The sequence below is a fragment of the Astatotilapia calliptera genome, chromosome 13 (assembly GCF_900246225.1).
Source record: "Astatotilapia calliptera chromosome 13, fAstCal1.2, whole genome shotgun sequence".
NCBI classification, from domain to species: domain Eukaryota; kingdom Metazoa; phylum Chordata; class Actinopteri; order Cichliformes; family Cichlidae; genus Astatotilapia; species Astatotilapia calliptera.
This window is the reverse complement of record NC_039314.1, coordinates 20,927,221-20,940,825: the sequence shown is the minus strand read 5'-3', so window position 1 is coordinate 20,940,825 and position 13,605 is coordinate 20,927,221. Positions and strand designations below refer to the sequence as shown.

The following is a 13,605-nucleotide window of genomic DNA, read 5'->3' as shown; positions in this document are numbered from 1 at the left end:
CGCCCCCGGCCGTTTGAAGCAGGAGCAGTAATACGCAGTTGTTGTTAGCGAATGGACATGCAACATGGACGATCCGCGGGACGTTCGAACTTCCAAGAAAAATGGGGGCTCCAGGTCATTGTTTTTGGCCGGCTCCGCGGTGGATATGGAGATTAAACGAAAGAAAATACGACAGAGTACTTTATTCCTACAAACAGAGGTATGGGCGATACGACAGTGATTGTTTCGTATGATTTACCCAATGGAGTGGTCCGAGTGGGTGTAAAGTGCACGTCAAACACGGGAATGCTGATCTTTTTAATTCACATGGCTTTAATAACATAGTTTCATGTGCTGCGACTTGACTTGCTAACGCCCTTCTCAAGCTGGATTTCAACCCTCCAGGGCAAAGCTAGTTCGGGGCAGTGCCCCTTTTGTCAATATTCACTTCCCTGAAACCATATCCGTGTACGCTGCATCATCATTGTATGTTTGCTTCCTTCTAATACTGCTCCAACTAATCTCCCTGCAGGCAAAGAGCATGCAGCCGTGCTCTAGTCTTCTGAAAGACACTCTCCAGATAGTAGAGGATATGAATTTGTTGTACATACGACAGATTTCTAAGAAGCTACAGGTGCATATTGTTGATTGTGATATGGAGAATGATGATGTTTGTGTTATATTAGATGTGATTATAACAGACATCATCAAACTTCATTTAGTTAGAATATGTCTGCTGCATGCCTGCCAGTTTTCACTTGTTTTGTGCTTTTCGAAATGCCAATCGTACATTTCCAAACTCCATCTTTGCCATTACAACTGCTACCCGAGACAACTTATTAATCTCATTCAGCTGGCATTACCATCTAACCCCTTCATGCATGCATCATTACGTCACCGAAAGGTTGGTCTTGAGTTTGTGATTTCAAGCTTATCAAGTAATTTGAAACATCACCAGTGTATCATCTTAACTAGTGGGGCTAATGTGTCAAATGATTGCAAGTCCACCAAAGGGTCCAAAACTTGTAGGGAAATCAGTTTTTCACAAAAAATGCTTAATATTGAGATTCCAGCATTCCTACAAAGGAATGTAAATGTATGAAAAGTTTATTATTTGAGGTCCGAATCAGTTTTTATTGCAATACATGAGCAGATTTTTCCTAAATCTTTCATCTGACATATGCTCTCATTAAAACAATAAATAAAAAGACTAAAACTAAATAAACAATAAACACTAAACTGAAAAAATAAAACTGAAAGTAAACTAAAAGAATAACACCCAAAAGGTTGAGTCTGTTCATCTGGACGTAGCATTAAAGAATAACAAAAAATTCAGTAATTAAAAATAAAAAATAACTAGAAAATACCATGAAATATTGACTGGTATGGCCCACTTGTGATCAGATGTGTTTGGACACCCTTGGGCAAGAAGATTTCCCAACCGCCATGCTGTTTAAGATCTGTCTTTTGTATTAAACCCAGAAAATGTTAGTTCTGTTGGTGCCAGAGTGACCTTGGATTTTGTTTAACAACTGCTTTTCTTTAAAAATACCATATAAGGTAAAAACATGGAAAAAAAATGTAGGTCTGCTGTGTCTGAAGGCGATAAAAACAATAAAATAAAACTTTTCAACGAAACAAAATACAAGTTATCATATACACAAACAGCTGTTAAGTTTAAGCCTATGAGAATAAAGGTTTTAAGTTTGTTTTTGAATGTAGACCAAGTTCCAATTGTCCTCAGGTCAGCAGGCTGCTTGTTCCAAAAACGTCACCACAGTAACTGAAAGCACCCTCAGCACGCTTCTGTCCAATTCTGGGAACAGTTAAAAGATCTGCACCTGATGACCTGAAAGGTCTAATTGGGCTATAAACTCTGAGGAAGTCAGAGGGGGTAAACCAATGAGTGCTTTATAAGCTACACAATGTGAAGTGGACTAAAAGACTGAAAGAAAATTCTGGTAATCTAAAAAGCAATTTCCTATGAAAAAAGTTTGCATAACTAATGAAAACCTTTGCTGTGATGCCGCTCATGTCCAAGCTTTTGTTGTCTGATGCACTAACACAATAGAAAACGTCATAGAAAAGTTGGCAGTCTGTTCTTTTTTTGACACTTGTTCATTCTTGTCTGTTTGTCCACAAAGACAACTAACATACAGGAGAAACTTGACTTTGAGATGCGAATGCGAGAGGGAGCCTACAAGCTGCTGCTCGCTTGCAGTAAGAGAGAACAGGTACTAAATGCTTCCAAGAACATGTTTACCTGCAATGCCCGGATAAAGGCATATCTCTCTCAGCTGCAGAAGAAAAAAGAGGAAGAGGACATGATGGGGGGAATCGGCAGGTGGGGAGATTGATGCTTATGGCTCAGTTTGAGTCCACATCACTGTTGTGTGTGTGTGTGTGTGTGTGTGTGTGTGTGTGTGTGTGTATCCAATTGATATATGTTAACTTTGATGGGGAGGGTGAAACAATTGTCCTGTCACTAATGAAAGAACTGAGCGGGTTTTGGACAGAGGTTTTTAAAATGTATTTTTAAAATAACAAAATCCAGGAAGTCTTGTTAGATGTGTCTAAAATCTTAATCATGCAGCGATTCCATCCTTTTTTGTAAATGTACATACAGTTTATTTGTTTTGTTAAATTAAATACATTACACACATTTTGATCTATTGTAATGGTAAATTCCAAATTTTATTCCAGACCTTCAGATCTAATTTCAGGTGACCGTTTGCCCTGTAATGGAACAATTGCTTTGTCAGGTAAGATTGCTCATCTTTTATTCAGAATAAATCAGCACCGCACATCTAAAACTATGCAACGATTACATTTAGTTGCAACATTTTGCTCCCTGAGTTAATTTTTAAGAGCCTTTCTTTTTAATTAACTTTCTGCAAATGTAGGGCTGCGCATACCTTTGATGTGGAGGGACTCAGACCACTTTAACAACAGAGGGAGTAAGTTTGCTCTTTGTTATCTTTCATGCCTCATGTTCAGCTTTGCCTCCTGTAATTTTTGTACATACTGGCTGTACTAATGCATACTGTACATCCATGACATTTGTTAGGTTCTCGCAGGGTGGCTGTGTTCTGTCTGATGCAGATTGGCTCAGAAGTGTTTGACACTGAAATGGTGGTGGTGGATAGATCAGTCACTGACATCTGCTTTGAGGGAATTACCATCTTGTAAGTGTTTTTGTGCTTATGTAATATGCAAAGTAGTACTCTCTGAACTGCTGCACTCCACCCTTTAGGTGGATGTATGTCTATTTTATAGATTTATATATAAGGGAAATTTTAAAAGTATTTAATGAAATTTTGATCTAGTATATGTATAATGTATATTGTGTCACTTCAGCCCTGGTTTGTTAATATGTTTTAATGGTTATGTTCTTATTAAAATCCCCACCCTTAGTAAAGAAGCAGTTCCTCAGTTTGAGCTGAAGGTGGAGTTGTGGAGCTGCGCCCTAGAGGAGGAGCTCACACTGGTAAACACGCCAAAGAAACTGGCTAAGAAGCTCCGCAACTCCTTTGGAAAAAGCTCTGGGAGGAAGCTCTGCTCTCTGCTGGACACTCCAGACCCTGACACCTTCCTACAGCACAACCCAATACCGTCGTATGTATTGTGCTGTCATTAAATACTTTATAGGCTCTTGGCTCAAGATTTTTTACAATAACTCTACAATGACTGGTTAGTGGAAGCAGGACTGTTGGGCCAGAGGTTGTTAGGGTTTTGAAAACAAACCCTGTTCCCGTGTTTAGCTTTTAGGTAATCATGATTTTTTTTTTTGTCATAATAAAAATAAGAATTTTATTAAAATGAGCAGAAAAGCATAGTTTAAACCATTTAGAATATTAATTTGGACTTCTCAGCTCAAAGTATCTCAACTATCACCTGTTCACTGGGATATAATTTACAAAATATAGGTTATGTGTACATTTTAGAAGTTGAATTGTCTTCATTATCTTTACTGTTATTGCTAAATTTAAACTTGGCAATATTTCTCCTGAAAAGTCAGCGTGCTCTACTTGAAGACTGCTAAAATGTTCATATGTGTCTTGTACTTGTAACAGTGGAGCCAAATACAGCCTGTTGGCCTACACAGCGCTGTGTCTGCCCGAGGCTGAAGGCAGCTTTCAGTCTCACTCCCTTATTGTCCTCCAAGATGGTAAGAAGCAAAACACACCATTTTATATCTGGGGATATGAAATGCTTATGCTTTTTAACTCCTGATTTCATTTTGGAATAGTAATGATAGATATTTTTTAACATCACTTAAATCTAAACCTCCATTTAAACAAAATGAAGAGTGATGAAATGGAAAGTTAGGGCTTGGGCAGGTTTCTGCCCCTCCTGCATTGCTGCCCCACCTTGATCCTGGTTGTCTTCCTGTTAAAAAGAAGTTCTTCCTCCTCACTATGTGACATGTGCTTGCTCATAGGGGATCATCTAATCACTGGGATTCTCTGTATATATTTTAGGAATTTTACCTCAAGCTTTTGGTACAAGTTTGCACAGTTTACATTATGGGGTTTTTACCCTTCATTTATAAAAGGCTGATAGGGCATGGACGCCCAAGTTTGTGAGTGCAATAATATGAGAACGAGGCGATGTAAGAGTTTGACCTCAAGGTTGAGGTCAGAGGCTAAGTTTTCTGAAGCGCTTATGAGCACAATAAATCGAGAATGTTGTCACCGAGGAGTTTCAAAATAATACCGTAGTTGCATCTGCTAGGAGGCTGAGGGGAAACACTGGGGCTTTTGTTACAGGAGAATGTATGAGTTGTAATAACATATATGTCCTTTTTAGAACTGAATTATTTTTAAATTAACTTTATTTTTTCCATATAGTACAAGGTAACTTATTACAGTTTTCTGGTTGCTTTTCATCGTCCTTACAGCTGAGTGGTCCTCTTGGCTTCCACTTTATGGTAACCTCTGCTGCCGGTTAGTGGCTCAGCCTGCCTGTATGACACAGACCATGATGGCCGGTTACCTGAGCCAGAAGGTGTGTTCACTGTTATTTTGTAATGATAGCAATAAGCTCCATCATTGATTCTCTAGTGTCTTAGTATTTATTTGTATTTTGCTGATTTACAGCAAAGTGTGGAAGGCATGAGCCGCTGCTGCAGTCTTTACTGCGTGCTGAGTGCCGGCTTTTTGTCTTGTTTCTTCACTCCAGAAGAAATTGATGCTAAAATACAACCCATTCTCAAAGTACCCATTAATAAGGTAAGAGACACTAAGAAAAATGTTGAATTACTTGATAAACATTAATGTTAGCAATTTCTTGTTCTGTTGCATCATTTTATAACACAAGACTGGAAGAACAAACTTTTCTAAAACTCTGCATAAGATGAGGCTTTGTGGTTACCCCTGTTAAACTTCATTATCTGTTTCAATTGTGCTGTCTGGAAAGAGAAGTTAAACATCAGATTCATTGTTATTGATTTAAATCTCAGTTCACCTTTTCCCTAACATTTGCAGAGTAACCAAAATACAAGATACCAAATTACTCACTGCGATACAGCTTGGAGCTTTGGCATTTTGCTGTGGAATTAATTTTCTTCTGCAATATCAGCGATGTAATTTTTAATGCACTAACTCGCACAGAGGTGTGATTTGTATTCCGTTAGTGATTTTCAGCTTGTAATAGGTTACTTTTGCTTTTTTTGTGCAGGACACCCGGATCCGAGTGTTGGAGAAGGAATCAGCAGGCCACAAATCTAGGAGTCTGTCCATCATTAACCCTTCACCAGAGGGATCACAGTCCATCGTCTTCACCACAGACACCAGGGAAGCGCTGGAGGACTGGGTGGAAGCCCTCCACCAGCACCATTATGATCAGAGTGAGTGTTATGTGACCATGCACCACAAGCATTTGTATATGAAAACACGTGTTTATGTAAAGGGTTTCGTGTGTGTTTGCCATTATAAAAGAGAAACTGGGGTGTGTGGGCTAGTCTGCGCAGGAAAAGTGGTTGCACATACACTTAGCTAAATTTTAAGAACAGATGGTATAGGTCTTATCATCTCATGCCTATCCTTGTTTATGACCAGGCCAGTGGATGCACTGCTGTGACCAGCTAATGAAGATCGAAGTCGCGTCTCCACGGAAACCATCACTTTTTCTCTCTAAGCAAGCAGACTCTGTTTACAACGACCTGAGTGAGTAGATTAATTGGAAAGAGTCACTGAAGCGAGTTAGACGGAGGTTAATATTTTGCCGACTGTTTGATGATGCGGATTTAACAGGATTTATATTTACACATATTCATTTTAAGAAGGTGTAATGCGAGTGCTCACAGCAAATAAGACACTCACTGAAAAAGAATACACATAATACATTAATTTTCAGTGGTGATGCATGTTAATAAGATGCTTTTTCAAGCAAAATATAATGCTGCAATCTGAGCCTTTGTGATGCTTTATTATATTTTAATAGTACATCAGGGAAAACACTTGATTTTGGTGTTTATTTATTTCCCTTATAGGTATAAATTCACCAGGCAAGTTTGAGAGCATCACTGATATTATCCACAATAAAATTGAGGAGACAGATGGGCACTTCCTTATTGGCCATGAAGAGGAGAAAGAGGCACCTAACTGGTCCAGTCTGTTTGATGGTTCCCATTCAGTGGTAGTGCAGAAGGGTATTCTGTCCCAGAGCAAAACCTCCACCCCTTGTTCGAGCCCCAATCCCAGCAACAGCAGCTGTACTACCAACAGCAGCAAGAAGCAACGCGCTCCACCTCCTCCCCCTGACAGAGAGCCTTATGTTGCTCCCACCTGCCCAGCCAGACCTCCTCTCCCTGCCTCTCTTCATCAGCACCCTCCTCCCTCATACCAGGAGAAAGAGAATTCTAGCACTAGCACTTCACGTCCAATCACAAGGTCCAAAACAGGCAGACCATCTTTGGATGCCAAGTTTTCTGCCATCATCCAGCAGCTCCAGCGGAATAATGCTGGAGGAGCCACCGCCTCAAGTCGAAAAAATGCTCCTCTGGGCGTGCTCAATGTACACCCACAAGGTCAGCACCAGCCCCCCCTCCAACAGCTGGACTACCAAAACCACCACACCCAAACCCCTGAGGCCACAGCTGATCATGGCTTTGTGAGAGCCACTGATGGTCCTGGTCCTGTTCCCGCACCACGGAGCAAACTGAGGAAGTCTTTCAGAGAGAGGATGAACCTTAAAGCGTTGTAACCCCAACCTTAGATCAGATCTAGAGTGAGGTAACCTTACTACTAATACAGATACCTGTCACACTTTATCAACTGAGCTGGGTAACGCTGCTAAAATCAAATATAGCACTATAGAACTAACTGAGGAGTGATGATAATTCGTCATGATCGGTGATGATATTTGGGCTTGACTGTTGGTGTGGTCCTTAATAGAATACTTCATCATTTGGGAAATGTGATTTGCTGACAGTTTGGTGGGAAAAATTCAATACTACTCTCATATATACAGGAAGGAGCTTGAGCCAGGACATTTAGTTTAGATTAAGAAGGTTATAAAGCTGAAAATGCAAAGACGAATTTTCTCGATAGGTAATAAATGTGTTTACCTGCACATTTCTCTCAATCAAATATTTTAAATAAAACAATAAGGTTAAAAGGAGAGTAATGTCAGAAGCAGTGACTCACTGGAATGGGCATGACACAGCTCAGAGAAGTCACGCCAGCGCAAAACGAGTGTTAGTTAATATTTTAGCTTTAGATGTGAGTGTAGGTAGTTTTTACCTTTGGACAGTCTTCAGCCCGAGCTCCAGCTTCATACTGACTGCACAAATCTTACTCAACAATGAAACACATAAGCATAGTTCCAAAAATGTGTAACGGTTGTTTGCCATAAAGGGTGGGTAGGTGATGACGCCACGTTTGAGTTTACACCTTAGTTTGCAATATCAGGACTATGCGTATAAATTTCCTGCTCCTCTTTCCCTTTCTAAACCTTCCATGTGCAGCTAACCCACAGATGAAATTAAAAGCTGAATGCTGGCTTATACACCACTACCACCATCATCAATCGCACTAAAATGGAAAGGCTTATTTCTTTGCTCTGCCACTGGAACATGGATTGAAGAAAGAGCTTTTGAAAAGGCGCCCAAATTGGAATTGATCCATTGGCCGACTGAGGACGAGTCATTCCTTTTGGAACTATTGACTTATTCTACTTACTGTGATGACTTTATGACCACTATAGCTGAATTTAAGGAACATAATTTTAAGAGCAATTGCAGGCACTAATGGTCTTAATAATAGTGTGACCTTGGTTTTCAGTGGCTACACAGTATGTCCAACATAATTTAACACTACAGCCAATATATGCTATGAACATTATTGAATGAATGAGTCTTTTGAGTAGCTGAAATAATGAATGCCCTTGTGTGTGTGTTTTGAACATATCCAGTACTGCCAGCCACTAAATATCTCAGCCACTTAGTGATATTGTGTTGAAGAATGGTCGTCATAATTACACACAGTGTGCAAAACATTAGACTTTGCTCCCTTCACAATCTAGATGAAGCATTATAGTGAAAGCTGCAGTCCCTGTTTTCTTAAATCTCACCCTCCATACTGTTTAATTTAGAGGGGAAGATGTAGATTTAGGAGGAGGTGGATTACAGACGGGTTTAGTTTAAGCCTTGAAAGGGAAAAAGGGAGAGAAGAGTACAGAAAGCGCTGCAGCTTGATTTTTAGCAGTGTGTCAAATGCTTTTTGTTTGATGTGTATTACTGATGCATTAGTCACTTTGATCTTGTACTGTATACACTTGGAAACATAAGAGAGGGTTTGAGGCTAGAACAGCACACCATCACTTTTCGCTGATGAGAACAGTGGTTACGTCTCAGACCCCATGATTATCAAAATAATTACACTGCACATCCTACATCCCCCCCCCCCCCCCCCCCAACATCTTGGCCATTCTCAGGTACACTAGGTATGCTTGAGAAATGCATAGAAGTACCACTAGCAGGTACTCTGAAAGCTGTGTTATTTTGGACAACTGACTGTGTAGCCCTGATGAAACTAATTGCATGAAAAGATATCATCTTATAACGGAGCCAAATTTCCTTTCATTTTATGAATTTATAATCAGTTTATATAAATAAAAACAGCATCTTGAATTTGTAGTTGTTGTTGTTTGTTTTTTTTGTTTGTTTTACTGTTTTTGATCAAAATATTTTGTAGTTTTTTACATTAGTATTGTCCTCTGATCTCAATGGTTGTTGTTTAGCATGTTCATTATTTAGACTTTTACTGGCACTTAATTTTATGTATTGCAACATAGCTATTCATTAATCATGTCCCACTGCAGTGTAATTTGCGTATAGTGCAATGTTAAAAAAATATAGTAGTTAATGTTTCTCAAAAGGTGCAATTTTCTTCTCACTCTGTTGTCTTGGAAGCTCACCGTGTTTTTTATGATTGCTGATCTGCAATAAAACGGCCTACATTCCACCCTGGTGAGGCTGCTTTATTTTTGCTGAGCTTGGAAGTATTACTGAATATTTTTCATGTTAAAGGTTTACCAGGGGGTGGCAATAAAAGTCAAAGCATAGCTTTTATTGCCACCTAGTACACATCCCATAGAGATACATGCACTGGCACATTTCTCTACTGCAGCAAATACTGAAGAGGCTTCTCTGGCATTGAGCCCAGAGGTAGCCTGTTGTGAAGATTAAGGCGGATGGAATCTCATAGCCAGATAATGGTATTACAATAATAAAACCCCATTCACACTGCATTTACTGAGGGAGGGGGAAAAAAAAGCATTGCTTTGATGTTAGCACACTGACATTAAATACCAGTTTATCCAACCCTTGCTATTTATCTGCAGTTCAGTTAAAGAACACCACTGAAGAAACATATAGATAGTAAAATACTTTAATTAAATATACAGGAGGTCATATAATACAAAATGTGTATTTTTTTTGTCTTGCCTGCCAGCTGGGTGATTGGTAAACAGATGGCTGCTGTATCAAAAACACTTTCAGGATGCACATTAATGGAAACGACATGGAAAAAAAAAGTGAAACGACAACAAATAAACAATATCCTAATTCTTAAATTGTAGTGTTTGAATTTAACGTGATCACGGTGACCTTGAAACAGAGCAAATAAGGACACGGCTAGATTGTGTAACCAACTTTTATACTGTTTTTATACTATATACAGATTATAACAGTTTATATGATAACAACCACGCAGTCCTATCTACAGTGCTATTTACACAAAATAAGACGAGAAGGAGGGGTTGCCATGAATTGATCCCGTATGAATGTTCTGTACAGGAGCCAGCACTAATGCCAGTTTTACCTACACACAGCAATGTACAGTACTTAATCAGAAATGAATGTCTTTATCTAAGTATTCGGTAAAACTTTACAGACGTTTTACAGATTTTTTTTTCTTCTTTTGAAACACCAGACATGTTCACTGTGTATTTCGACTATCCTGGATTGCAATTATATAGTGGTTGTAAAAGCCGGCGCAGGTGTTGTCTTTCCACCTCAGGCTATGGAGCATGGTAGGCATATTTTATGGAGTCTGGTACCTTTTCATCACTGCTTGAAAACACATAGAGCACACACGCCCTGCGGGTGACAGACACCAGACCTGTGTCAGGATCAGTAAATCTCGCAGGTTCTTGTATAATCGACTGGCTGACAGAGTTAAGCTAGGTCAACAGATTTACTTAAGTTAAAGCGTAAGTGTTTAAAATTTAAACTTCTTAAAGTGCCCCTATGTGTTTCACCTTATTTATTTATCTGTTATATAGCTTTTCTTTTGTATATTTAAAATTATTCTCTCACACAGAAAACACTGCTGCTGAACTGCCTTGCTAGTCCAGGCTTTACTTACTTGCCTACATAATAATGTAACACTGTGACATATTGCCTTCTTAGCAGCTAGTTTGGTGCACACTCAGACAAAGAATAATGAGCAGTGGCATGAATTAAATCCAGAGTCAACCAGCTGCAACTTCTTTAAAATGCTGCATATCTCAGTTACACCTAAAGAACTGAATACCAGTAGATTAATCTTTTATTCTTTAGTTTTTTTAAGTATTTTGGGGGGATGGACTTTTTTGCCTTCGGAGTTGAACCCAGGGCCACTGTGGAATATGGCCGCTTGTGAGCTAAACCAGAACCCAAATTACTTTTATTTTTGACAGCTATATCATAGAATAATTGGGAAATTCTTGTGTTTACTGTTGGTACAGAGCACGGGTAGTGTGGCTAACATTATCATCCTTTGCTTCTGTCTGCACTCTGCAATTACACATACTGTATTTTTACAGCAAAATTCCCGATAAAGCTGCTCACATTTACATATTTTTCTATTTCTGCTGTCAGACAACAGAAAGAGCACAAACCCACTGAGACTAATTTAAAATAGCTGTAACTTTCAAGCTATTAAACCATTGCTTAGAACTGCTAGAATTATAACAGCGACTTTGTCTAACAATATCACTGTTTATATAAGTAGGGGGACCATTTCAGAGGTTGGGAAGAGTATAGAAAAAAGGTTTTCATCAATAAAGTGTGTAAACTTACTCAAATAGGTCCCCAAATATGTTATGAACCTGTAAATGAGCACAATAGGGGCACTTTATAATTTAAGCACAGATACTAACCATTAGGTTTACAGCATAACTGTTTACATTTTAAAAACATCCCATTCTGTGCCTCACACATTAAGTCTGGTGTCTGATAGCCAAGTGTGCCATACTGTTTTTGCATGGGTGTCTGTGCGCTTCGTTTCAGACAAGAGTGACAGTAATATTGACATTCCTACCCTGCTACAGAAGATAAACCTTAACAACTGTAGTGCTAACTCTAATCCAACACTGCGAAAGGCACAGATATTTGCAAAGCAGTAATATCCTAAGTGACAACATTCCTATCAAATCATACAGGGAGTCTTTTCAGCGTACTGAAGAAAAGAATATGTTCACCAACAAAAAAGCTTTTCAAGTCAAGAACAAAAAGATGAAATGCTGATTTTTTTTTGTGGTGAGCATTCCACAGCAGACAGCTGCTTCATTATGCTGGTCCTGCAGACAAAAACAAGCCGCTACAGTCTACTCATCACAAAAGGTTTAGGGGGTCATATCACTTTTAGTTTAGAAAGTAAAAAAAATTTAATGACTTTTTAATCAATGCTTAACAAAAAAAAGTAATTTGTCAACAGACTGAACATGAAAACTGCTTATTTTGTATTTGAACTGAAATACATGATTATTAATAAAAGAAAAAACCTGAACTGAGGAACAAGTGAGTCTACAGTACATCTGTCATACACAGCACCTCTAAATGTTTTGTTATGATTAAACTATTCGTGTTATGCAGCACCACAGTGAGTGTTAATGTCTATTCTAAAGAGTCCATGTGGATTTACTGTGGCACAAACAGGCAACAGAGCTCAGCGTGGAGACATGTAAACAGATACAACACCACTGGCTGCCTAAAGAGTAATTATGCGCTAAACAGCTGCTGAACATGGTTTGCAATTGTGAACGCACCTCTAGTTATATAAAGAATTTGATTTACGTTGTCATGTTACTTGTAGTGTTCTTAAGCAACAAAGTTTAGCCCTCAGATGTAGTAAACAAATGGCTTTTCTCTGTTGCCCTCAACATTTCACACATCCAGAGCAACAACCTGACTCATGGTTACTGAGAGCGGCAAACTGATTTGTGAGCACATACACATGAGCATTGTGCAAATAAGAATACGACGACAACAACAAAAAAGATACAGTAAGTGGTGATACAAATAAAGAACAGTGCAAAGTATATAAACAAAGGCATAAACAATTTTAAAAAAAAATAAAGAAAATGGAATTTTCAGTCCACCTGACTGATGCATTTATCAGTCAGTTATCAGCCAAAGTTACATAATCAGTGTTTTGTTTTGACTGAGCCACAATCCCCGAGATAGAGAAACAAAGACAAAGAAAAGCTGAGACAGTTTCTGAGGATGAAGAAAGAGAGTGGGAAATAAATGTCTCCTCTTTCTCACAGTCTGGTGCTGGGGTGTACCGAGGACAGCTGAGGTGGTGGGAGGGTTGAGAGAGGGTATAGATGGTGCAACAGGTCCCCATACAGTGCTGCCCCACCAGGGTGCCTGTAGAAGTGGTGTGGGCTAGGACTAGAGGCCAGAAGCTGCCTGTGGAGCATCATGGAGTGGAATAAAGGGGGAACAAGAGGAGATACTGCTGACTGGCTTTTTAGGTACTGGAGACCCGGATGCTGTTGGAGCCCGTCCTGGGCCCCTGGTGAAACCAGGCTGCCAGGCGGGTATATGCCAGCATAGAGGGGTGCGGCATGAGGTGGGGGAAAAGTGGTTGTAGGGTGTCCCTCAGGAAGATGGTTGTTGAGGTGAACAGCATGGGCCGGCTCAGCTGGTTTCAGCTCTTCTGGATCGCTACGTCGGATTGTGCCAGCAGGGTGGATTGGTGTAACCACACGAACTTTCCTTTCAGGGACATCTTCGCTCTCGGGCTCTGCTAGACTTCTTTTACTGGGTCGATTGGGGCTGGTGAGGGAGGATTCACCTGAAGCTTTGGGGCTGGGAAATGACTGTGATGCCTCTGCTGGGTTCTGCTTGGGGGG

At 39.6% G+C, this 13,605-nt stretch overlaps 2 protein-coding genes across 5 annotated transcripts in view; one reads left to right on the top strand and one right to left on the bottom strand.

Moving 5' to 3' along the window:
• Window positions 1–8,569, top strand: rtkn2 (rhotekin 2). Of its 4 annotated transcripts, none has more exons than XM_026191008.1 (13): window positions 1–199; window positions 2,124–2,323; window positions 2,683–2,741; window positions 2,883–2,936; window positions 3,047–3,164; window positions 3,394–3,594; window positions 4,053–4,147; window positions 4,880–4,986; window positions 5,079–5,210; window positions 5,659–5,827; window positions 6,039–6,146; window positions 6,473–7,158; window positions 7,949–8,569. In XM_026191008.1, the coding sequence occupies exons 1-13, from the start codon at window positions 65–67 to the stop codon at window positions 7,961–7,963; spliced, it is 2,079 nt and encodes a 692-aa protein (XP_026046793.1). In that variant the 5' UTR covers window positions 1–64; the 3' UTR covers window positions 7,964–8,569. The 4 variants fall into 4 exon arrangements, with proteins under 4 accessions (XP_026046793.1, XP_026046792.1, XP_026046790.1 ...); XM_026191007.1 differs by having other exon boundaries at window positions 6,473–7,214; XM_026191005.1 differs by having other exon boundaries at window positions 6,473–8,569.
• Window positions 8,570–9,856: 1,287 nt separating this feature from the next.
• The window catches only part of arid5b (AT-rich interaction domain 5B), a 75,005-nt gene continuing 71,256 nt past the window's right edge, over window positions 9,857–13,605 (bottom strand). Inside the window, 1 exon segment of the mRNA XM_026191077.1 lies at window positions 9,857–13,605. Coding sequence (XP_026046862.1) covers window positions 13,009–13,605 — 597 coding nt within the window. The 3' untranslated portion in view covers window positions 9,857–13,008.

Bases quoted from the DNA above. Each gene is read 5' to 3' on its own strand.
- rtkn2 (XM_026191007.1), top strand. From the start codon at position 65: ATGGACGATCCGCGGGACGTTCGAACTTCCAAGAAAAATGGGGGCTCC. The intron at 3,165-3,393 runs GTAAGTGTTTTT...CCCCACCCTTAG, and splicing joins TTTGAGGGAATTACCATCTT to TAAAGAAGCAGTTCCTCAGT. The intron at 5,828-6,038 runs GTGAGTGTTATG...GTTTATGACCAG, and splicing joins CCAGCACCATTATGATCAGA to GCCAGTGGATGCACTGCTGT.